Below are 21,422 nucleotides of genomic sequence, written 5' to 3'. Positions count from 1 at the left end.
CATTGCCGTGGGCACCTGTAGTCCCAGCTACTTGGGAACCTGAGGCAGGAGAATCGCTCAAGCCCAAGAGTTTGAGGTTGCTGTGAGCTGTGACGCCATGGCACTCTACCCAGGGTGACAGAGACTCTGTCTCAAAAAAAAAAAAAAAAAAGGTTTATACTTCACCTAAAGTGTAATGTATCAGATGTTGCCTTTTAAATATTTTTTCGTAACTGTTGCTAATCAGCATTTTAATTTGCATGGTTTTGAATATTATTGCAAATGGCTGTAGGCCATTGCTATATTGTGAGTTGCTGGTTTATGCTTTGGTTTATTTTTCTATCAAGTTGAGGTCCATCTTGTTTAGTAGAGATAATAACCTTTTTCTGCTACATGTAGCAGATATTTTTTCTCCTGTTCCTCTTCTAGCATTGCTTATGATCTTTTTTTCCCTCCCTGTATTAGTCCGGGTTCGCCAGAGGAACAGAACCAACAGCATATATATGAGAGATTTATTTTGAGGGATTGGTTCACACAATTTTGGAGACCGAGCTGTCTCATCTACAAGGTGGAGGAACAGTAATGCCAGTGGTATAGTTCCAGTCCAAACCTAAAGGCCCAAGAACAAGCGGAGCCAGTGGGATAAATCCTGATCCAAGTTGGAAGACCTGAGGACCAGGAGCACTAACGTCCAAGGGCAGAAAAAGATGGATGTTCCAGCTGAAGCAGAAAGAACAAATTTGCTCTTCCTCTACCTTGCTGTTCTATCCAGGCCCTCAAAGGATTGGACGAAGCCCACCCACATAGGTTAGGGTCATCTTCTTTATTCAGTCTACCGACTCAAATGCTAATTTCTTCCAGAAATACCCTCATAGACACAGACATACCAGCCATCTAGGTATCCCTTAGCCCAGTCAAGTTCACACATAAAATTAGCCATCACAGCCCTATACCGTTTTTTCTCTTTATATAGGCTGATCTCCCCACATTTTTTCAATGTCACTTTAAGGATACCATTTCTTTCTTTCTTTCTCCTTTCCTTTCCTTTTCCCTTTTCCTTTTCTCCTTTCTTTTCCTTTTTCCTCTTTCCCCTTTCCCCTTTCCTTTCCTTTCAAGCTGTCACCCTGGGTAGAGTGCTTTGACATCACAGCTCACAGCAACTTCCAACTCCTGGGCTCAAGTGATTCTCCTGCCTCCGCCTCCCAAGTAGCTGGGACTACAGGCACCTGCCACAATGCCCGGCTATTTTTTGGTTGCAACCATCATTGTTGTTTGGCGGGCCCAGGCTGGATTTGAACCCACCAGCTCAGGTGTATGTGGCTGGCGCCTTAGCTGCTTGAGCCACAGGCGCCGAGCCAGGATACCATTTCTTAAGAAAAAGATCTTTGTGGCTCAAGAGGTGGTGGGTGCCTGTAATCCCAGCTACTTGGGAGGCAAGAGAATTGCTCGAACCCAGGAATTGGAGGTTGCTGTGAGCTGTGATGCCATGGCACTCTACCCAGGGTGACAGCTTGAGGCTCTGTCTCAAAAAAAAAAAAAAAAAGAAAAGAAAAAGATCTTCGTGTCTAGAGGACCTGAAAGGCTGTACATGTGATGGGTCCAGGTGGGGCCTGTTTCGACCCCTATGTGTGTGTGTATGTGCTGTGTATGTGGTCTTGGACCTGACTTTCATGTTCTCTGTTCACATGCCATGTGTCAGGTACAAACTGAAGGAATGGTGGATACACGGCACCACCCCTAGGCCTGGGATACACAAGAAGGTGCAGTAAGTGGAATAGTTATTTTCTGAAGTTTCTGCAGTGACCATGATTGATTTCATGAGGAAAAAAATGTAAAAAAGAAAGAAAAATGTGAAGAGGTGAAGACAGGGTTCTGGGCTGGTTTCCGGGTTCACCTTGTCTGCTATGATTAGGCGCTGTGTATGGACCCAACTCCTTCCACCAGATCCAGAGTCTAGCAACAGGGGTCTTTCCTCACAAGCCCCTCGGATACCCCAAGTCCTCAGTACCCGCCAGAGGCGCTGTGCAGGTGTGCATGTTTGGCCCTGTGCTGTCTGGCCTACGCCAGCAGGTGGCGCTGCTCCCCAACTTTCTCAAAGGCTGTGTCCCGGGGTCCCCAACCCACGTGCCACTCCCACTCTGTCCTCTGCTCCTGGTGGGTGAAGGCTCTTGTCATGGCACCAGGCCCAGCTTTTTTGGATTTGGGATAAGTCTGGAGGACTAAGGGTACAGCCCTTGGCATCGGGTAGGGATGGGGACCAGAGCTGTCCCGGCAGCCCCACCCCCCCGGGCAACCTGTGACCACGCTTACGCTGTCCCACTCCTGAGGTGCCAAAGCCACAGGCCTGTGCCCCGAAGTGACCGAGGTCATGGTGTGTCAGGCCGGGTTCGCGGTATGAGATTTGTGGGGATATTTTTTTTTGAGTAGTTTTATTTTTTCAAATTAATAATGAGGGTACAATTTTTAGGTTACATTGTTCTCACTCTCAGGGTAAAGTTCCATTTGTAGAAGAGCCCCTCACCCAGGGAGCGTGTTATACACCCTCACAATGGTCACATTAGGGCTCAGCGCCTGTAGCTCAAGCTGCTAAGGTGCCAGCCACATCCACCAGAGGCGGAGGGTTCGAATCCAGCCCGGGCCTGCCAAACAACAATGACAGCTACAACCAAAAAATAGCTGGGCCTTGTGGTGGGCGCCTGTAGTCCCAGCTACTTGGGAGGCTGAGGCAGGAAAATCGCTTAAGCCTAGGAGTTGGAGGTTGCTGTGAGCTGTAATGTCACGCACTCTACCGAGGGCGACAACTTGAGGCTGTGTCTCAAACAAACAAAAAATGTGCACATTAGGTGAGATCCCGCCTCATGCCCTCCCTCCTGCCAAATGTCCACTCCTTCCCCCCTCCCGCTTCCCTCTACCCCAAACTGGACTATATTAGTGTTTTATTGTTCTTATCAGCATGCAATTGTTTATATATTGATTTCATATTAGTAGCGATATGGGATTTGGGACCAGACGCTCGAAATTTGTCCCGGGGAAAGGCGGTCTGCAACTCCTCTTGTCACCTGGTTGGAGGGGCAGGATAGGGCGCTCCTGGTTCCATCATTCGAGGGGCCTGCGGGCTCAGGCCTCTCACAGAGGGGCGGCGCCTTCCCCGCTCACTGACGTCCTACCCCCATCTCCCCAGAGAGAACACAAGCAGGAAGGCTGAGGCCTTGGTGGGCTTTACTCAAACACTGGGACTCAAAACACGGCTGGGGGTCCCAAGACAACCCACCCCTAGTTTAGCGATACTTGGAGGTCAGTGCCCAGATCACATGGCTCAGAAACTTGTCCAGCGATGCCTGCAGGGCGGGGCTGAAGTCTCCGGGGTAGTGCCGGGCGAGGGTCACCAACAGACAGTGGCCCAGGAGCTGCGGAGAAAGGGGTGTCTCATCCATCCCCCCACACTGTGTCCTGATGGGACCCCCACTGCGACGACAGTGGGTCCAGCTCCAGCTGGCTGCTCACCTTGAAGTTGGCCGGGTCCACTCTCAGCTTACACGTGTGCAAGTCGCTCAGAGCCGAGAAGGCGTTGGACAAGTCGTCAAGGTGGTCAACTGCGAGAGTCAGCGCATCGGCCACCTTCTGGCCGTGAGCTTTGACCTGGGCAGAGCCAGGGCTCAGGTCCAGGAGGGGGAAGTAGGTCTTGGTGAAGGGAAAGGACAGGAACATCCTGCGGGGAGGAACGGAGGCTGAGGTGCGTGAAGAGGTCCTGGGAGGGGACAGCGAAGCTCCCCGCGGCCGGCGGAGAGGCAGGTGAGTCGGGAGATCGCCTGGCCTTGCCCGCACCTCTCCAGAGCCTCGGTCGCGTAGACGCCGACGTTGCTGCCCAACTTCTTCCAGAGGGCGCGCAGTAGCGCCCGGTCGGCCGCCGACAATTCCATTTGGCGCCTCGGGCCTGCTAAGCACTGCACTGGAGTTGGGGCTGGCGCGGACCGGCCGGTGGGTCCCCGCGGGCCTGTAGGGGGCGCCGCGCTGGGTTCTCGCCGCGGCTCTGGTCGCAGAGCCGTGTCCCGAGGGGTCTGTGAGGTCTTAATCTCAGAGTCAGCTACAACCTGGGACCATCGGAATCGCCGTGGACTCTGCAGTCTCATTTTCAAGTGTTTATGGAAAATAATATTTAATATATATTATCATTATTGGGTAATAATGAATTTTAGTATGGATTTTGGCATTGGAAATCAGCTAATTCTGCCTCCTGAGTCCATTTGCTCACTTTGTGTATAAAATGAGGATAACGATTTTTTCTTAGGGCTGCTTTGAAAATTAAATGGATAACAAATGACAGAAGACTGGCTCATAGCAGATGGTCCTTTCAGTATTTATTGACTGTGTAGTATGTATCCCAATAATGACAGCAAGTACCCATGTGGCACTCTATCTTTTTTGAAAAAGAATTGTGCAAACATTCAGATAATATAAATTACAATTTTAGCTATTTTTAAAAGTGTAAAATACAGACATTAAGTACACTCACACTGTTGTTGTGAAACCTTCATCACTCTCTTAAGAAGTTTTTCATTCTAATTTTATTTATTTCTTGAGACAGAGTCTCACTTTGTCACCCTCCATAGAGTGCTGTAGCATCATAGCTCAAAGCAATGTCAACTCTTGGGCTCAAGTGATCCTCTTGCCTCAGCCTCTGGAGTAGCTAGGACTGCAGGTGACTGCCACAGCACCCGGCTATTTATAGGGAAGAGGTCTTCTTCTCCTTCAGGCTGGTTGTGAACAGGCAAGCTCAAGCAATCTACCCTCCTAGGCCTTCCAGAGTGCTAGCATTACAGGTGTGAGCCACTGAGCCTGGCTTTTTAATTATTCTAGGCAGAAATAAGCCGTAACTCTCCAAGCCTCTTCCTTCAGTCTCTAGCAATCAATAACGTGCCTTTTGTTATGGATTTGCTTACTTTGGATATTTCACATAATTTGTGCACTGTATGGCTTCCAGGCCTGGGCACCCTGAGTCTCCCCTCTGATGCTTAGGAGGGGAAGCACCTGGGGAATCAGGCCTCCCTGGCCCTGGCTAGCTTCTCCACTGCCCCACTTGGGCAGGGCCACCAGTCTCAGGACAGATGAGTGGATCAGGGCCTCCTGACCTTGGTGGCCCTGGGACAGTATCTGAGAAAGAGCATCATCTGGATGGTGCCAAGGTAAAAGGGGTATCTCCAGATAATTGTCTGGCATCTCCATCACTCCCAATTTCGTCCAGGGGTCCTCAAACTTTTTAAACAAGGGGCCAGTTCACTGTCCCTCAGACCATTGGAGGGCCGGACTATGGTTTAAAAAAAAAACTATGAACAAATTCCTATGCATACTGCGCATATCTTATTTTGAAGTAAAAAAACAAAACGGGAACAAATACAATCACACTGCTGCATGTGGCCCGCAGGCTGTAGTTTGAGGACCCCTGACTAGACTCTGCATGTGTTTGGGAGGCTTTAGGGAGACTAGTGGAGGAAAGGGGCAATTTAACTCAAGTGGAAAGAAGTGGGATCACCTTGAGCTCCCCACATGTGGGAGGAGCCCTAGAAGAGCTGACAAGTCCCACCCAATTCTTAGCACAAGTGTGTGTGTGTGTGTGTGTGTGTGCCCTGAAATGTAAAGATAGGGAACCAATTCATTATTTCAGCAAACTTGCTTGCATTGACTCTCAAGTTCCAGGAATGAAATGCAGGAAGGGACAAATAAAGTTGAAGAAAAACACTCCAGGGTTGGAGAGTTTTTCACTGTGTCCTGGGCAGCAACCTGAGGACAGCTCAACTACCCTCCTCTTCACTCTCTCTCTCTCTTTTTTTTTTTTTTTTCAGTTTTTGGCCAGGGCCAGGTTTGAACTCACCACCTCAGGTATATGGGTCAGCGCCCTATTCCTTTGAGCCACAGGCACTACCCTCCCCTTCACTCTCCACCTGTCTCCTGCTCTTTCCTGCCCTCACCAGCTGCATAGAAATCCTGGGGATGTGTACCCCACACACTGCCCACTCCCAACCTTGGCACCTTCCCTGATAGAGAGGACTCACGCACACAGGCTGCCACCCACTCAGACTTTATTCAAAGACCAGGAGGTGTGGTGCAGAAAGGGAAGGAGGGCCTGGCCCAGAGGTCCAAGGCAGGGGACAGGGGTCACTGAAGCTACAGCTTAACGGTATTTGGAGGTCAGCACGGTGCTCACAGAAGCCAGGAACTTGTCCAAGGAGGCGTGGACCGCAGGAGTGAAGTCTGCGGGGTGGTGACAGGCCAGGGTCACCAGCAGGCAGTGGCTCAGGAGCTGCAGAGAGGGAGTTTCAGGGGAGCGCAGGGGCCACAGACTGCTGCCCGTGCCCCACCTTTCCTTCCAGAACCCGAGGCACTCTGCCGCTGAGGAAGACTCTCTGCCCTCCACCCCAGGTACCCGCCAGCTATCTTACCCTCTCCACCCGGCTTGCTGCTCACCTTGAAGTTGACCGGATCCACTCTCAGCTTGTGCGCATGCAGGTCACTCAGAGCAGACAGGGCAGAGGGCATGTCGTCCACATGGGACACGGCGTTGGTCAGCGCATCTGCCACCTTCTTGCCATGGGCCTTGACCTGGGCGGAGCCGTGGCTCAGGTCGAAGTGGGGGAAGTAGGTCTTGGTGGTGGGGAAGGACAGGAACATCCTGCCAGGAGAAGCAAAGAGTGGGGGTTGGGGTTAGATTCACAGCAAAGCCGGCTAAAGGTTGCAGGTGGGGCCCTGGGCAGCTGTTGGGCTTTGGGTCTGGAGCAGGGAGAGGAGGGTCCTCACCTCTCCAGGGCCTCCGCGCCATAGTCGCCAGCATGGCTGCCAACCTTTTCCCAGGCAGCCTTGACATTGGTCTTGTCCGCGGGAGACAGCACCATGGTGATTTCCTTCTGAGGGTCAGGATCAGAAGCGCCCAAGTAGCAGAGCCGCCGCGCCTTTATGCCCCAGGTACCAGTGGGCGCGCCCTGCCGGGCAGCGCTCATTGGCTGACAAGCAGAAAACCCGCGGCCCTCCTGGACCGCAGTGGGCGTGCAAGGGCGGTGCCGAGAGGGGTAGGGTGGGCGCGGGACTGCAACCCGGCTTCCTCCCTGTGCCGGCTGCCTGGCTACTGCCGCACCCCTACCGCGAAGCAGAATCTTCGCCCCCAGCGGAAGGGCGGCCTGGTGAGCTCGGGCTGTGTCGGCTTTTCCATCTCAGATCTCAGGGACATCACTTCAGGTGCCTGAGCGGATTGCTCTTGAAACACATTGTGTTAACTTGAGCAGAGGGGATGAACGCACCGGCAAGTCAAAGGGAAGGCTTCGCCCAGTGGCGGACAGAGAGATGCACACACAGGACGCCGCGGCTCGCATGTACTCAAGAATTCCCGCGCCGGGCAGCGCCCTTAGCTCAGTGAGGAGGGCGCCGGCCACATACACCGAGGCTGGCGGGTTCGAACCTGGCTCAGGCCAGCTGCCAGGGGTCCTCAAACTACGGTCCGCGGGCCACATGAGACTGTGTGATTGTATTTGTTCCCGTTTTGTTTTTTTACTTCAAAATAAGATATGCTCAGTGTGCATTGGAATTTGTTCAGAGTTTTTTTTTTTTTTTTTTTTTTTAACTATAGTCTGGCCCTTAACGATCTGAGGGACAGTGAACTGGCGCTCTGTTTAAAAAGTTTGAGGAACCCTGATAGAACAACAATGACAAATGCAACAACAACAACAAAAATAGCTGGACGTTGTGGTGGGCGCCTGTAGTCCAAGCTACTTGGGAAGCAGAGGCAAGAGACTTGCTTAAGACCAAGATTTTAAGGTTGCTGTGAGCTGTGACATCACAGCACTCTACCCAGGGCGACAGCTTGAGACTGTCCCCCAAAAAAGAATTCCCGTGGGGAATCCCTCCTGTAGCCTCGATTCCAGTCCCCTTTCCTTCCATGAATAATCACCCAGTGCCATGGTAGGACAAGCACCAGTGGGGAACAGATATCTAGGCACAAAATTGACAGAGCTGAGGGTGAGCTGGTCCCTATTCAAGCTCCTTTATTAGAGTAGTGTTGGCTGCAGCCCTAGGTCATGCTCTGCTATTCCAGACTTCTGTGTGATAGTGTGAGTAATCTGTCTCTCTGCCCTCCTGGCAGAGTGGCCTTGATTTACAATGACACCCCAGCTCTCCAAATTGTACTTGACTCACAGCATGCTAGGTAAATGGTGGTTAAATTGATAAACAAAGCAATAAGGTGAAGTCTTGAGCATTTATCCTCCTCATAGACACAGGCACATCTTCAAATTAGCACATGAATATGTTTGCCCTTGCAAACTTTGCTGGCAGCCATGATGAAGCATTCAAGGTGACCTGAGTTACTCTGAAGATCAAGGTGGGCTTTCTAGGGGAGGAGAGACTTAAGGGTAAGTATTAGGTGGAGTACAGGGAGGGAAGGAATGGGGAGAGAAAGGTCCTGTCTCTGTAGAATGGAAGTGGGGGTGCTTCGCACCCATAGCACAGTGGTTATAGCTACAGCCACCTACATCGAGGCTGGAGGGTTTGAACCTGGACCAGGCCAGCTAAACAACAATGACAACCGCAACAACAACAAAAATAGCTGGGCATTGTGGCAGGTGCCTGTAGTTCCAGCTACTTGGGAGGCTGAGGCAAGAGAATCGCTTAAGCCCAAGAGTTTGAGGTTGCTGTGAGCTATGACGCCGCAACACTCTACTGAGGGTGACATAGTAAGACTTTGTCTCAAAAAAAAAAAAAAAGAAAGAAAGAAAGAATGGAGGTGGGGAGATTTGGGTTGATGAGGCTAGCCAGATCCTTCAGGGTATGGAAGGGCAGGCCGTCTAATACAGAGGTGAGAAGAGGCAGGTGCCAGTTGCTGCAGCCCCTGCAGGTGAAAAGGGCAGGTTCCTAGGACTAGCTGGTGGGAGGAGGGTACTGAGGAGAAAAGGGGATGAGGAATCATCGATATGTCCTTTCCCGGGGGCCTGGTGGAAGACCTTGCTTTGGAGAGGGAGTTGTGTGGCCACCAGATCCCTCCCCTAGGAACCTTAACTCAAGTTCTGCTATAGGTGTCAAACTTCCTTGGGCTGACAAAGAAGTGGCTCAGACAGCCATTGCAGTACATTGAGCTCCATAGTGCCCAGGCAAGTGAGAGCCAGATGGGCACTGGGCGACTCTATGCCTTGCTGAGGAAAAATAACTAAACGTGGGCAAAGGAGATCCTAAGAAGCTGAGAGGCAAAATGTCATCATATGCATTCTTTGTGCAAACTTGTTGGGAGGAGCACAAGAAGAAGCACCCAGATGCTTCAGTCAACTTCTCAGAGTTTTCTAAGAAGTGCTCAGAGAGGGGGAAGACCATGTCTGCTAAAGAGAAAGGAAAATCTGAAGATACGGCAGAGGCGGACAAGGCCCGTTATGAAAGAGAAATGAAAACCTATATCCCTCCTAAAGGGGAAACAAAAAAGAAGTTCAAGGATCCCAATGCACCCAAGAGGCCTCCTTTGGCCTTTCTCTTGTTCTGTTCTGAGTATTGTCCAAAAATCACAGGAGAACATCCCGGCCTATCTATTGGTGATGTTGCAAAGAAGCTGGGACTGATGTGAAATAACACTGCTGAGGATGACAAGCAGCCTGATGAAAAGGAGGCTGCAAAGCTGAAGGAAAAATACAAAAAGGATATTGCTGCAGACCGAGCTAAAGGAAAGCCTGATGCAGCGAAAAAGGGAGTCGTTCAAGGCTGAAAAAAGCAAGAGAAAGAAGGAAGAGGAAGAAGGGAAGATGATGAGGATGAAGAGGAGGAGGAAGATGATGAAGAAGATGATGATGAATAAGTTGGTTCTAGTGCAGTTTTTTTCTTGTCTATAAAGTACACAACTCACTCCTTTAAAAAAAAATTGAAATATAAAATAAAAAAAAATTAAAAAAAAAAAGAAGTGGCTCAAACAAGCCTCAGCAGTGCTCTTCTCTCTCACTCTTTTTTTTTTTCTGAGTCAGAGTCTCACTCTGTTGCCCTAGGTAGAGTGCGTGGCATCATAGCTCACAGCAACCTCAAACTCTGGGGCTGAAGCTATCTTCCTGCCTCAGCCTCCTGAGTAACTAGAACTCCAGGTGCCTGCTACAATGCCTGGACAGTTTTTCTATTTTTAATGAAGATGGGGTCTCACTCTTGCTCAGGCTGGTCTTGAATGCCTGAGCTCAAGCCGTCCACCCACCTTGGCCTCCCAGAGTGCTGGGATTACAGGCTTAAGCCAGTGTGCCCTGCATAACAATGTTCTTCCCAATTCCCTTTCTTACCTACCATCTTCTCTCTATTCTGCCACAGCCCCAGGCCTGGGAAAAGAGGACAAGATGATGGGGATTTAGAGGCACCAAGGACCACTGCCCTATAGCTCCCTTCTCTGAGGCCTGGGACAACCCTCCTTCTTTCTCCAATTTCTCTGCCACATGAACGCTTTTAAGGGAGGACGTAGGGATCACCTTTTAGTCAATGGCTCACATTTTCCTAAAAATAAAAAGGCAAATGACTTATGAGTACAATTGACAAAGGATCTTAATGGAAAATTAACAGAAATATGGAAATGATCAATAAAACTGTGGAAGGAGGCTGGGTGAGGTGGCTCATACCTGTTTGCAATACTAGCCCTCTGGGAGGCCAAGGCAGAGGATTGCTTGAGATCAGGAGTTCGAGACCAGCCTGAGCAAGTGCGAGACCCCAGTTCTACTAAAAGTAGAATAATTAGCCAGGCATGGTGGTGCCTGTAGTCCCAGCTACTTGGAAGGCTGAGGCAGGAGAATCGCTGGAACCCAAGAATTTGAGGTTGCTGTGAGCTATAATGATGCCCCTATACTCTAACCTGGGTGTCAGAGGGAGACTCTCAAAAACAAAACAAAACAAAAAACTGTGGAATGTGACAGAGCTGTGTGAACTGGCTGGAAAGGATTAGGAGACATAGTCCAGTCCAGTGAAAATAGCAAGCTGCAGATAAATATCTTCAGTGAGATAGTATTTTTATCCAGAAGGGAGGACATCTGGACAGTAGTTGTAGATGTGGCTGTGCTCCCTTAGCAGGGATGGGCTCTTGGGTCAATCCCAAACTGTTCACTCTGTCTTCCTCAAAGGGAGGGAGCAGAGAGGAAGGCAGAAGGACTCTCTCTCCCTAAAGAAGTGACGTAATAAAAAGGGGGTATGTGTGTGAAAGCGTGAGTGGATTTTAGTTTATTTCTTAAGTATTTTGTATGTTTGGCTAAAAATGAGTTGGGCTTTGAGGCAAAGGAGTGGATGCAAGAGAGTGGGGAAGGATCTCCTTGGCAATTCAGAGAAGCCTATATCCATGAAGAAGATAGAGGACAGAGACCTTGTCACCCTCCCCAAAGTTTTATCCATTGAGTGTGGGAGCATGATCTGGGGTTGGGCCTGGGCTTGGTTTTGTCCCTGGCGCAGCTGCAGAGCCAGATGGGGAGTGCAACAACCTAGTCCAAAGCCCAGGACTGCATCACCTGGGACCTTTCCAGAAGCTGCTCATAGCACTAGAAGTAGAACTAGTGATCACAAAAAAGGAGGGTTGTGAGCTGGGGTGCTGGGTATATGGGGAGCTATGAATGTATCTTTTGCAGTGTAGGAGCTGGGGCAAGGAGCTCTGCTGAAAAGCTTCCTCCAGGGCGGCATCTGTGGCTCAAACATGTAGGGCGCTGGTCCCATATGCCGGAGGTGGCAGGTTCAAACCCGGCCCCGGCCACAAAAAATAAAAAGCTTCCTTCAGGCTGGGTGCGGTGCACCTGTAATCCTAGCATTCTGGGAGGCCAAGGCAGGTGGGTTGCCTGAGCTCAAGTTCAAGACCAGCTCTGGTTCAAGATCAGCCTGAGCCAGAGCAAGACCTCAGTTTTTTGTTTTTTTTTTTTGTTTGTTTGTTTTTTTGAGGCGGAGTCTCAAGCTGTTGCCCTGGGTCAAGTGCTATGGCGTCACAGCTCACAGCAACCTCAAACTCTTGGGCTTAAGTGATTATCTTGCCTCAGCCTCCCAAGTAGTTGGGACTACAGGCGCCCGCCACAACGCCCGGCTATTTGTTGTTGTTGTTGCAGTTGTCATTGTTGTTCTAGATAGTCTGGGCCAGGTTCAAACCCACCAGCCTTGGTTGTATGTGGCCGGTGCCTTACCCACTGAGCTGTGGGCACAGTGGAGACCTGGTTTCTAAAAAAAAGTAGCCAGGTGTTGTGATAGGTGCCTATAGTTCCAGCTACTTGGGAGGCTGAGGCAAGAGAATCACTTAAACCCAAGAGTTTGAGGTTGTTGTGAGCTATGATGCCACGGTTACTCTACCAAAAGTGACAAAGTGAGACTCTGTCTTAAAAAAAATAAATAAATAAAAAGCTTCCTCTGATGCAGGTAGTCGATGTGAACAGCTCTCCCACCTCTTCTTCCTGACTGCCTGGCAGGCTCTCAGAGGTTAATGTAATAGAGGAAGTGTGTATAGGTGGGGCCAGGACACTCCAACCCACCTGCCCTCTGGTAGGAGGATGAGGGGAATCTGGGAAATTTGGCAACTGCCTTTGCATCAGGAAGAGCCCATATTTGTCAGTTTGTTTTGCTGTGCTTTGTTTTGATCTAGAGTGTTTTTTGGGTTGTTTGTTTTTTAGAGACAGAGTCTCACTTTGTTGCCACTGTTGGTAGAGTGCCGTCACAGCTCACAGCAACCTCCAGCTCTTAGGCTAGGGCTATTCTCTTGCCTCAGCCTCCCGAGTAGCTGGGACTACAGGCTCCTGCCACAACACCCGGCTATTTTTGTTGCAGTTGCCACTGCTGTTTTAGCTGGTCGGGGCCGGGTTTGAACCCATCACCCTTGGTATATGGGGCCGGCACCCTACCCACTGAGCCATAGGCGAGGCCCATAGAGTGTGTTTAACTGAGTTCAGTCAGGGAGATTTCAAAGGAGGATCTCCTAGAACTCCCCACAGCCTTCCCCTAAAGGAACCCATCTTCTTCCCCAGGTCCTGAGCCACTGCCTGCTGGTCAGGAACCTCCCAGATAGGGGCATGGTTACCACCTTCTCTGGAGCATCCCCCCTCGGTTTCTCTCCATTTCACTGATCTCTCTTCCCTTATCAAACTTTACAGAGAGATCCTGGGGATGTGTACCCCACACACTGCCCACTCCCAACCCTGGCACCTTCCCTGACAGAGAGGACTCAGGCACACAGGCTGCCCCCACTCAGACTTTATTCAAAGACCAGGAGGTGTGGTACAGAGAAGGAAGGGGGGCCTGGCCCAGAGGTCACCAAAGCTGCAGATTAACGGTATTTGGAGGTCAGCACGGTGCTCACAGAAGCCAGGAATTTGTCCAAGGAGGCATGGACAGCAGGAGTGAAGTCTGCGGGGTGGTGACAGGCCAGGGTCACCAGCAGGCAGTGGCTCAGGAGCTGCAGAGAGGGAGTTTCAGGGGAGCGCAGGGGCCACAGACTGCTGCCCGTGCCCCACCTTTCCTTCCAGAACCCGAGGCACTCTGCCGCTGAGGAAGACTCTCTGCCCTCCACCCCAGGTACCCGCCAGCTATCTTACCCTCTCCACCCGGCTTGCTGCTCACCTTGAAGTTGACCGGATCCACTCTCAGCTTGTGCGCATGCAGGTCACTCAGAGCAGACAGGGCAGAGGGCATGTCGTCCACATGGGACACGGCGTTGGTCAGCGCATCTGCCACCTTCTTGCCATGGGCCTTGACCTGGGCGGAGCCGTGGCTCAGGTCGAAGTGGGGGAAGTAGGTCTTGGTGGTGGGGAAGGACAGGAACATCCTGCCAGGAGAAGCAAAGAGTGGGGGTTGGGGTTAGATTCACAGCAAAGCCGGCTAAAGGTTGCAGGTGGGGCCCTGGGCAGCTGTTGGGCTTTGGGTCTGGAGCAGGGAGAGGAGGGTCCTCACCTCTCCAGGGCCTCCGCGCCATAGTCGCCAGCATGGCTGCCAACCTTTTCCCAGGCAGCCTTGACATTGGTCTTGTCCGCAGGAGACAGCACCATGATGAGTTCCTTCTGAGGGTCAGGATCAGAAGCGCTCTGGTAGCAGAGCTGTGGTGCCTTTATGCCCGAGGTGTGGGCTCATTCTCCAGCTGGGCTGTGCTCATTGGCTGGCAAAGTGCTAGAGGTGTCCTGCCCAGGAAATTCAGAAAGGGAGGGAGTAGGGTTGGGCGGGTTCCTAAGGGTGCTCTGGGTCTCTAGTATGGATGAGGCAGAGACCCTGTTCCCTATGCAGCGGTCTCTCTGCCCCCTGTGGTTCCCAGGCTTCTTCATATGCTTCCGCATGTGACCCAAACCCAGGGTAGCTTTCAGATGCCTATTTATCAGGCTGGGGAGGGGAGCATAATCTTTTTCAAGTGAAATACAAGCCACTTTATCCCAAACTTTGCATAGTACTGAAAACTATTAATTATTCATGTAAACAACACAGTGAAGGAGATCACATGGGGCCAAGTTCTCTAAGCTTCCCACCCCCACTCTGTGGCAGCACAGAGTAATAGGTCCCTGGTACCAACCACTGGGGGAGTTGGGCCAAACTGCCATCAGGGCCCAGCTTCCCTGGCATTCCTCTTTGGATGTGGGTGCTACTGCATGGTGGGCCAGTGCACTGACCCACAATTGTCAAGCCAGGAACTGTCCTCATTCAGAGTTTGGAGAGCACCAGGATGGTGATTGCTCCTCAGCTCAGTTCTTTGTCGGCAAGCTGGGGTGGAGCCCCAAGATTCTTGCCCCTGTCCTGGTGAGTGAGGAGCGTGGGCCTGGGATAGGGTGGGCCTTGGCTAGGGTACCTGCAGAAACTGAGATGCACTTGGGGCTGGGCTGGTGGATGGGGTGGCTATGATCTCAAAGCTACTTCCAAGATCTTGTGAGTATGGTTTTTTTCATCTGATGGGCGAGGCTCAGAGAGCTGAGGGACATGCCCAGGATCATACAGCTTATCAGCATGAACTGGCTGAAGACCTGCTCTGTCTGCCAAACCGTGGCTACTAAGGACTTCCTTCCCATTTTCTCTCCCAACAAGTCATGAAGTTCTTAGGAAGTCTTGCTACAGAATAAGGGTGTTCCAGGAAGAGGAAGCAGAAAGGAACAGGGTGAAGATAGGAGACTTAGGCCCCAACTTGGATTGGTCTTAGGCCACACACTGGGCCTGAGGGCCTCAGAGCCCCCCTCTCTACACCTGCAGGTCCCAGCAGAAGGTGGGGACGGAACAACAATGAATGAACCAGTGAATGCAGAAGTGCTTTGCAAACCCTTTGAGAAGTGGCAGATTGACTCTTCTTTCCCAATCTGAGCACTTCCTCTGCCACAGCAGAGTACGCCTTTGGGTGGGCTCCTGGGGGACCCAGCCTCTCTACCCAATAACAGTGAGGTCAGTTGCCCTCTCCCTAGATACCACACTATTCAGGATCCAGATGTTTGAGGCCTTTGTTTATTGACAGGCACAGACCAAGGGCTTCCGGGTACTGGGCTCAGCGATACTTTTCAGTCAGCACCACGGCCACGCCTGTCAGGAACTTGTCCCATGCGGCATGCATCTCCACTGTGAACTCGTCTTGCAAGTGGGAAGCCAGCACGACCTGGAAACACTGGATCAGCAGCTGCGGGAGGAGTCAATGAGAAGGCTTCTGCCCAAGCCAACTCTTCCTGGAACCCCCCGCCCCCGGCTGCTGCGCTCTGGACCCTTACCCCGCCCAAAGGGCCCACCTGAAAGTTGGCTGGGTCCACACGCAGCATGTGCGCGTGCAAGTCGGCCAGCGGGCTCAGAGCGTCGCGCAGGTTATCCATGTGTTGCACGGCCACGCCCACCGCCGCCAGTGTGCGCTGTCCGTGGCTCAGCAGCTGCATCTCGTCCAGGCAGGCGCCCAGCTTCGGGAAGTAGGCCTTGGTGCTGGGGTACACTGTGAAGAGCCTTCAGGAGCAGGTCGGTGAGCCGCGAGGGCGGCTACCTGGGGTTTCACTAGCGCCGGCCTCAGCCGCAGCCCCGGGGACTCCATCTGGCTAGCCCCAGGCCTGCCCAACACTCGGGTCTAGCCTCCCAGAGATCCCAGAGACCCCGCCCTACGCACCTGAGCCACAGCTCCGCCCCAAACTGCGCCTCATGGCCGGCGATTAGGTCCCAGACCGCCCAGATATGGGCTCGTTCCTGGGCGCTGAGCATGCCGCCGGACTGAAGCACTCTGGGGGCTGCGCCCGCCACCCTGGCCTCCTTATAGAGCCCTCCCCAGGCGCCCCGCCCGTCCTTTATCGGCCGACCTCGGCGGGAACGCGGGGACCCTCAGTCCGCGCGGAGAAAGCTGGAGGCCACGACTTCGGGGATCCCTGGGTTTCTGGCACCGACTCGCGCGCCGCTGTTAAGTGGGCGCCTTTGCAGAACACTTCAGGGGGGTCTGTAATTGCTCCCCTCCGATAAAGTCACCACTCCCCCTGGAGAGAGCTCATGGAGGGATCTAGACATAACACCCGGCAGGAAGGATAGGGGTGGGGAACCGCCTCAGGACCTCCGCCCCGGTCTGAGTCGCTAGAGTTAGGACCTCAGACTTTGAGAAAAAGTCCTTTGATTTCCGACCCGCGCCCAATATGCTGATAGAGTGACAATCTGGGGGATTTGGGAAGCAGGAGAGAGGCGCAAACGCCCTTCTGTGGCCCGGCAGGACTGTGCTGGTCCCTCAGGGCTGCAACTCCGGGTTCAAAGCACCCTCCAAGCGTCCTCCAGGCCGGGGATGAATGACACCGAGGTCGACTGCGTCCCCTCAAAGCTCCCAGCCCACCCCTCAACTTCTCCCCTCCTTCCTTCCAACATTGAGAGGGCCGGACCCAGATTGATTCGTCTTCATTCATTTATTACGGAGTCAGGAAGGAACAGTGGGAAGATGAGAGGCAGAGGTGGGGGTCTCAGCCAGTTCTGGGGATCCGGGGGGCGGTGCTCAGCGGTACTTCTCGGTCAGGACAGAGGACACGACCGACATGAACTTGTCCCATGCGGCGTGGGCCTCGGCCGTGAAGTCGGCAGGGAAGCGCGCGGCCACGGTGACCAGCAGGCAGTGGGACAGCAGCTGGGGGCGCAGAGGGCAGCTCAGAACGCTCAGCGGGAAGGGTTCCGGCGGCTGCAGCCCGCCCCGCCGGGACCCGGCCCTCGCCCCGGCCCCCGCCCCGCCCCGCCCCGGCCCACCTTGAAGTTGACAGGGTCCACCCGCAGGATGTAGGCGTGCAGCTCGCTCAGCTTGGCCAGGGCGCCGGAGATGTTGTCGATGTTCTTGACCGCGTCGCCCAAGGCGGCCACCACCTTTGAGCCGTGCGCACGCAGCTGCGCCGACCCCGCGTGCAGGTCGAAGTGCGGGAAGTAGGTCTTAGTCGGCGGGTAGCTGAGGAAGAGCCTGAGGCGGGCGGGTTGCGAGCTGTAGGTCTCCGTAAAGCAGTCCTCAAAGCTTGGCAGGACGTCCCGGCCGGTGCCCAGCCTGCTGTGGCTCCTCGGCTCCTCGACCTCCCTCTGGGCTCGAGGCCCAGCTCCTGCAGCCCCAGCCCCTTCTCAGCCCCGGCCTGTGTCTTTGTTCCCAACTGGTCCGCAACTCCGCTGCGCTCTGCCTCCAGCACCTGGAGCGCCCACCGCCTGCCACATCTCTCTCTGGTCACGTAGGACCTCCCTCCCGCCCTGGACCAGGTGGCCTGCTGTGCCTTCTGGCAGGACTCATGTCCTCCCAACAGTATTTTAAGAGAGGAAGCTCTGTCTCTTCAGGAAACCCTCCTCTGACCCCCTGACCAGACCAGATGCTCTGATGTTAGTGGTGACAGCAACCTGACTGCCTTGCAAAGCACTTAGGCCCGGGAGGAAAACGTTTCCCCTCTTCACGTGCCAACTGGGCCTGGCCCTGCTCAGGTCTCAGTGAGCTGCAGATGGCAGAGACTGTGCACCTGGTCTCCTGGCCTTGTTCCCTCTCCTCCTCACTGGCTCCTCCTTGCTGACCCCTCTTCGCTGACCCCTCCTCGCTGGCCCCTCTTCACTGGCCCTCCTCACTGACCCGTCCTCACTGACCCGTCCTCACTGGCCCTTCCTCACTGGCCCCTCCCCACTGACTCCTCCTCAATGACCCCTCCTCACTGGCTCCTCCTCGCTGACCCCTCCCTCACTGACCCCTCCTCACTGGCCCTCCTCACTGACCCCTCCTTACTGACCCCTCCTTACTGGCCCTTCCTCACTGGCCGCTCCCATGGACCCCTCCTCACTGGCCCCTCCCACTGACCCCTCCTCACTGGCCCCTCCTCACTGACCCCTCCTGACTGGCCCTTCCTCATTGGCCCCCTCCCACTGACCCCTCCTCACTGACCCCTTCCTGGACATCCCCTCCTTACTGGCCCCTTCTCACTGACCCCTTCCTGGACACCCCCTCCTCACTGGCCCCTCCTCACTGACCCCACTCACCCGCTCTGGCCTCTGACCTGTCCCTCAGGCAGTCCTGTCCGGGACTCACCTCTCCAGGGTCTCAGTGCCAATGGTGTCGGCCTGCGTGGAGATCTTGCCCCATATGGACACAATGATGGACCTCTCAGTCTTGGTCAGAGACATGGTGGTGGGGGTGGGCAGCTAGGCTGGAACTGGGCCTGCTCAGGACTGACCTCAGTGATGCTCAGCCCCCAGGGTCCCCTTATATCCAGGCATCTGGGGCCCAGCCAGGCTGTGGTTGTGGGTGGGGAGAGGGGAGGGGGCTGCAGGAGTGGGGTTTCTTATCAGATGCAGTGACAATGGGGCAGGCAGGGCCTGGTGGGACGGGGGTGGGGGATGAGGGGCTATCACTCCTGCCACTGTCCCTTCTGGGCCACAGCTGGAGCCCCAGGTTTCAGGGAGATAGTGGGGCCTGGTCTGGGCAGGAAAGTCCACGTGTTAGCCTAGTCCAGATGGGCCTCAGTAGTGCTGGCCTCCGATCTCCCTGGCCTTGTGATGGAAAGCCAGACCCTGGCAGAAGTACTGTCTGTTCCTCACTTCTCTGAAGCTTCTCTGCCTCCACTTCTGAGCTCCAGTTCCCAAAGAGGAAACTGAGGCCTATACAGGGAAAGTGTGATCCAGGTCACAGTTTGGGAATCCATAGCCTCAGTTCACTCTCCTACCTCTGTTGTGAAGCCCTCTCCTTACCTGGATGAAGTTCTGCCAGAGGTTCTTCCCTAGCAGTTCAGTGGGAGAACACTCCAAACTAGGTCTCCAGGCAGGAAAGTGGTGCACACGTCACAGAATGGCTGAGGTCATGTAGGCCTGCAATTCTGCCCATCATATTTTCATCACAGTCTGAGAAGGCTCTCCCTCTGGCTCTATTTATGTCTCTTCATCTTGGTTTATTAGATTCCCACCTCTGCACTACTAGGCAAACACTGGATGTGTTTCATATATTCCTTTTACTTACTATGTGTTCTTGCAAAGGATGAATTCTTTTTTTTTTTTTTTGTAGAGACAGAGTCTCACTTCATGGCCCTCGGTAGAGTGCTGTGGCCTCACACAGCTCACAGCAACCTCCAACTCCTGGGCTTAAGCGATTCTCTTGCCTCAGCCTCCCGAGTAGCTGGGACTACAGGCACCCGCCACAATGCCCAGCTATTTTTTTTTGGTTGCAGTTTGGCCAGGGCCGGGTTTGAACCCGCCACCCTCGGTATATGGGGCCGGCGCCTTACCGACTGAGCCACAGATGCCGCCCGCAAAGGATGAATTCTTATTTACACATTTTTAATTTATATACAGGTGGCACCTGTGGCTCAGTGGGTAGGATGTCAGCCCCATATCCTGAGGGTGGGTAGTGGGTTAGAACCCGGCCCTGGCCAAACTGCTACAGAAAAATAGCCAGGAGAATCGCTTAAGGCCAGGAGTTTGAGGTTGCTGTGAGCTGTGACACCATGGCACTCTACCGAGGGTGATAAAGTGAGACTCTGTCTCTAAAAAAAAAAATAATAAAATAAATTAATTTATATAAATTATAGCTGGATTAAAAAGATTTTTTTTTTTGAGACAGTGTATCACGATGTTGCCCTCGGTAGAGTGCCGTGGCATCACAGATCACAGCAACCTCAAACTCCTGGGCTTAAGTGATTCTCTTGCCTCAGCCTCTCAAGTAGCTGGAACTACAGGCGCCCTCCACAACCCCTGGCTATTTTTTGTTGCAGTTGTCGTTGTTTTGGATTTAAATTTTTTATTATTTATTTTTAATTTTTATTTGTTTGAAACAAAGTTTCACTTTGTTGCTGTGAATAGAGTGCCATAGCATCATAGCTCACAACAATCTCAACCTCTTGGCATCAAGTGATCCTCTTACCTCAGCCTTCCAAGTAGCTGGAACTATAGGCACCCACCAATGCTCAGCTATTTTTTTTAGAGATGAGATCTTGCTCTGGCTCAGGCTGGTCTCAAACTTGTGAGCTCAGGCAATCCACCCGCCTCGGCCTCCCAGAGTTCTACGATTACAGGTGTGAGCCACTGTGCCCAGCTGGGTTTAAAATTTTTAATTATAGGCCAGATGCAGTGGTTCATGCCTGTAATCCCAGCACTTTGGGAGACTGAGACAGGAGGATCGCTTGAGGCCAAAAGTTTGAGACCAGCCTGGGCAAAACAGCAAGATCACATCTCTACAACAACAAAATTGGCCAGGCATAGTTGTGGTCACCTATAGTCCTAACTACCTGGGAGGCTGAGGATGGAGGATCACTTGAGCCCAGGATTTTGAGGTAACAGTGAACTATGATCAGGCCACTGCACTCCAACTTAGGTAACACTGTCTCTCTCCAAAAAAGAAAAACAGAAGAAAAGGATGGGCACTGGTGGCTCACACCTGTAATCTTAACACTCTGGGAGGCTGAGGCATGTGGATTGCTTAGGCTCATGAGTTGACATCAGCCTAAGCAAAAGCAAGACCCCATCTCTACTAAAAATAGAAAAACTGAGGCAAGAGGATCACTGGAGCCCAAGAGTTGGAGGTTGCTGTGAGCTATAATGCCATGGCACTCTACCCAGGGTGACAGCTTGAGACTGTTAAAAAAAAAATAAAAAAGCAGGTATACCACATGCTAATGTCTTCTAAACAGAGCTGGACAGAACTGCGCTGGACTGTTAACAATTAACCTGTAGGTGATGAGGGTGCAGGTCATTCTTGTTTGTTTTCACCCATGTTTTCACTGGGCTTCCATGTTGAGCATGTTATTGGAACCATTAAGTGCCTTTAACTGGGAGCAGAGCTTGGGCTGCCTTATACCTGCCTTGGTCTCTGCATAGAGCTGGAGTTTGGGGCATTCTGGGAGAGAGGTGCTTCCAAACCATGTTCTGGGTCTGGGGGTGGGGTGGGGTCTTCCAGCATTCACAGCTAAGAGCCAGCTGAGATTCTGTGTGGCTCCACTTCTCACACCACACATCCTTACCATCCTCCAGCTACCTCGGAGAAAGCACCCACAGGTACACAGAGGAACAAAGGGGGCTTCATTGCAGGA

General features: G+C 52.8%; 5 protein-coding genes across 5 annotated transcripts; all 5 read right to left on the bottom strand.

Moving 5' to 3' along the window:
* Window positions 1-3,250: 3,250 nt before the first annotated feature.
* HBQ1 (hemoglobin subunit theta 1) lies at window positions 3,251-3,899 on the bottom strand. Its single transcript, XM_053556074.1, has 3 exons — window positions 3,805-3,899; window positions 3,484-3,688; window positions 3,251-3,386 (listed from the first exon to the last, which is right to left on the bottom strand). Exons 1-3 carry the CDS (start codon window positions 3,897-3,899, stop codon window positions 3,258-3,260), a joined length of 429 nt encoding a protein of 142 aa, XP_053412049.1. The 3' UTR covers window positions 3,251-3,257.
* Window positions 3,900-6,039: 2,140 nt separating this feature from the next.
* Window positions 6,040-6,986, bottom strand: LOC128561619 (hemoglobin subunit alpha-like). The gene is made up of 3 exons (XM_053556072.1): window positions 6,772-6,986; window positions 6,442-6,646; window positions 6,040-6,277 (listed from the first exon to the last, which is right to left on the bottom strand). Exons 1-3 carry the CDS (start codon window positions 6,969-6,971, stop codon window positions 6,149-6,151), a joined length of 534 nt encoding a protein of 177 aa, XP_053412047.1. The 5' UTR covers window positions 6,972-6,986; the 3' UTR covers window positions 6,040-6,148.
* A 6,178-nt stretch (window positions 6,987-13,164) lies between these two features.
* Window positions 13,165-14,033, bottom strand: LOC128561617 (hemoglobin subunit alpha). Its single transcript, XM_053556070.1, has 3 exons — window positions 13,876-14,033; window positions 13,546-13,750; window positions 13,165-13,381 (listed from the first exon to the last, which is right to left on the bottom strand). Exons 1-3 carry the CDS (start codon window positions 13,968-13,970, stop codon window positions 13,253-13,255), a joined length of 429 nt encoding a protein of 142 aa, XP_053412045.1. The 5' UTR covers window positions 13,971-14,033; the 3' UTR covers window positions 13,165-13,252.
* Window positions 14,034-15,387: 1,354 nt separating this feature from the next.
* HBM (hemoglobin subunit mu) lies at window positions 15,388-16,280 on the bottom strand. Its single transcript, XM_053556071.1, has 3 exons — window positions 16,034-16,280; window positions 15,672-15,876; window positions 15,388-15,565 (listed from the first exon to the last, which is right to left on the bottom strand). Exons 1-3 carry the CDS (start codon window positions 16,123-16,125, stop codon window positions 15,437-15,439), a joined length of 426 nt encoding a protein of 141 aa, XP_053412046.1. The 5' UTR covers window positions 16,126-16,280; the 3' UTR covers window positions 15,388-15,436.
* A 523-nt stretch (window positions 16,281-16,803) lies between these two features.
* On the bottom strand, window positions 16,804-18,770 carry LOC128561614 (hemoglobin subunit zeta). Its single transcript, XM_053556069.1, has 3 exons — window positions 18,434-18,770; window positions 17,137-17,341; window positions 16,804-17,020 (listed from the first exon to the last, which is right to left on the bottom strand). Exons 1-3 carry the CDS (start codon window positions 18,526-18,528, stop codon window positions 16,892-16,894), a joined length of 429 nt encoding a protein of 142 aa, XP_053412044.1. The 5' UTR covers window positions 18,529-18,770; the 3' UTR covers window positions 16,804-16,891.
* Between the last annotated feature and the right edge of the window lie 2,652 nt (window positions 18,771-21,422).

Source organism: Nycticebus coucang, chromosome 12 (assembly GCF_027406575.1).
Source record: "Nycticebus coucang isolate mNycCou1 chromosome 12, mNycCou1.pri, whole genome shotgun sequence".
Lineage (NCBI taxonomy): Eukaryota > Metazoa > Chordata > Mammalia > Primates > Lorisidae > Nycticebus > Nycticebus coucang.
Note: the sequence above shows the minus strand (reverse complement) of the source record. Positions and strands in the feature narration are given on the sequence as shown.

Bases quoted from the DNA above. Each gene is read 5' to 3' on its own strand.
- LOC128561617 (XM_053556070.1), bottom strand. From the start codon at position 13,970: ATGGTGCTGTCTCCTGCGGACAAGACCAATGTCAAGGCTGCCTGGGAA. The intron at 13,751-13,875 runs GTGAGGACCCTC...TTCTCCTGGCAG, and splicing joins GGCGCGGAGGCCCTGGAGAG to GATGTTCCTGTCCTTCCCCA. The intron at 13,382-13,545 runs GTGAGCAGCAAG...CCCTCTCTGCAG, and splicing joins TGGATCCGGTCAACTTCAAG to CTCCTGAGCCACTGCCTGCT.
- HBM (XM_053556071.1), bottom strand. From the start codon at position 16,125: ATGCTCAGCGCCCAGGAACGAGCCCATATCTGGGCGGTCTGGGACCTA. The intron at 15,877-16,033 runs GTGCGTAGGGCG...CTGCTCCTGAAG, and splicing joins GGGGCGGAGCTGTGGCTCAG to GCTCTTCACAGTGTACCCCA. The intron at 15,566-15,671 runs GTGGGCCCTTTG...CTCCTCCCGCAG, and splicing joins TGGACCCAGCCAACTTTCAG to CTGCTGATCCAGTGTTTCCA.
- HBQ1 (XM_053556074.1), bottom strand. From the start codon at position 3,899: ATGGAATTGTCGGCGGCCGACCGGGCGCTACTGCGCGCCCTCTGGAAG. The intron at 3,689-3,804 runs GTGCGGGCAAGG...TCCTCCCCGCAG, and splicing joins GCGACCGAGGCTCTGGAGAG to GATGTTCCTGTCCTTTCCCT. The intron at 3,387-3,483 runs GTGAGCAGCCAG...CTTTCTCCGCAG, and splicing joins TGGACCCGGCCAACTTCAAG to CTCCTGGGCCACTGTCTGTT.
- LOC128561619 (XM_053556072.1), bottom strand. From the start codon at position 6,971: ATGAGCGCTGCCCGGCAGGGCGCGCCCACTGGTACCTGGGGCATAAAG. The intron at 6,647-6,771 runs GTGAGGACCCTC...TTCTCCTGGCAG, and splicing joins GGCGCGGAGGCCCTGGAGAG to GATGTTCCTGTCCTTCCCCA. The intron at 6,278-6,441 runs GTGAGCAGCAAG...CCCTCTCTGCAG, and splicing joins TGGATCCGGTCAACTTCAAG to CTCCTGAGCCACTGCCTGCT.
- LOC128561614 (XM_053556069.1), bottom strand. From the start codon at position 18,528: ATGTCTCTGACCAAGACTGAGAGGTCCATCATTGTGTCCATATGGGGC. The intron at 17,342-18,433 runs GTGAGTCCCGGA...CGCCCGCCTCAG, and splicing joins GGCACTGAGACCCTGGAGAG to GCTCTTCCTCAGCTACCCGC. The intron at 17,021-17,136 runs GTGGGCCGGGGC...CTGCGCCCCCAG, and splicing joins TGGACCCTGTCAACTTCAAG to CTGCTGTCCCACTGCCTGCT.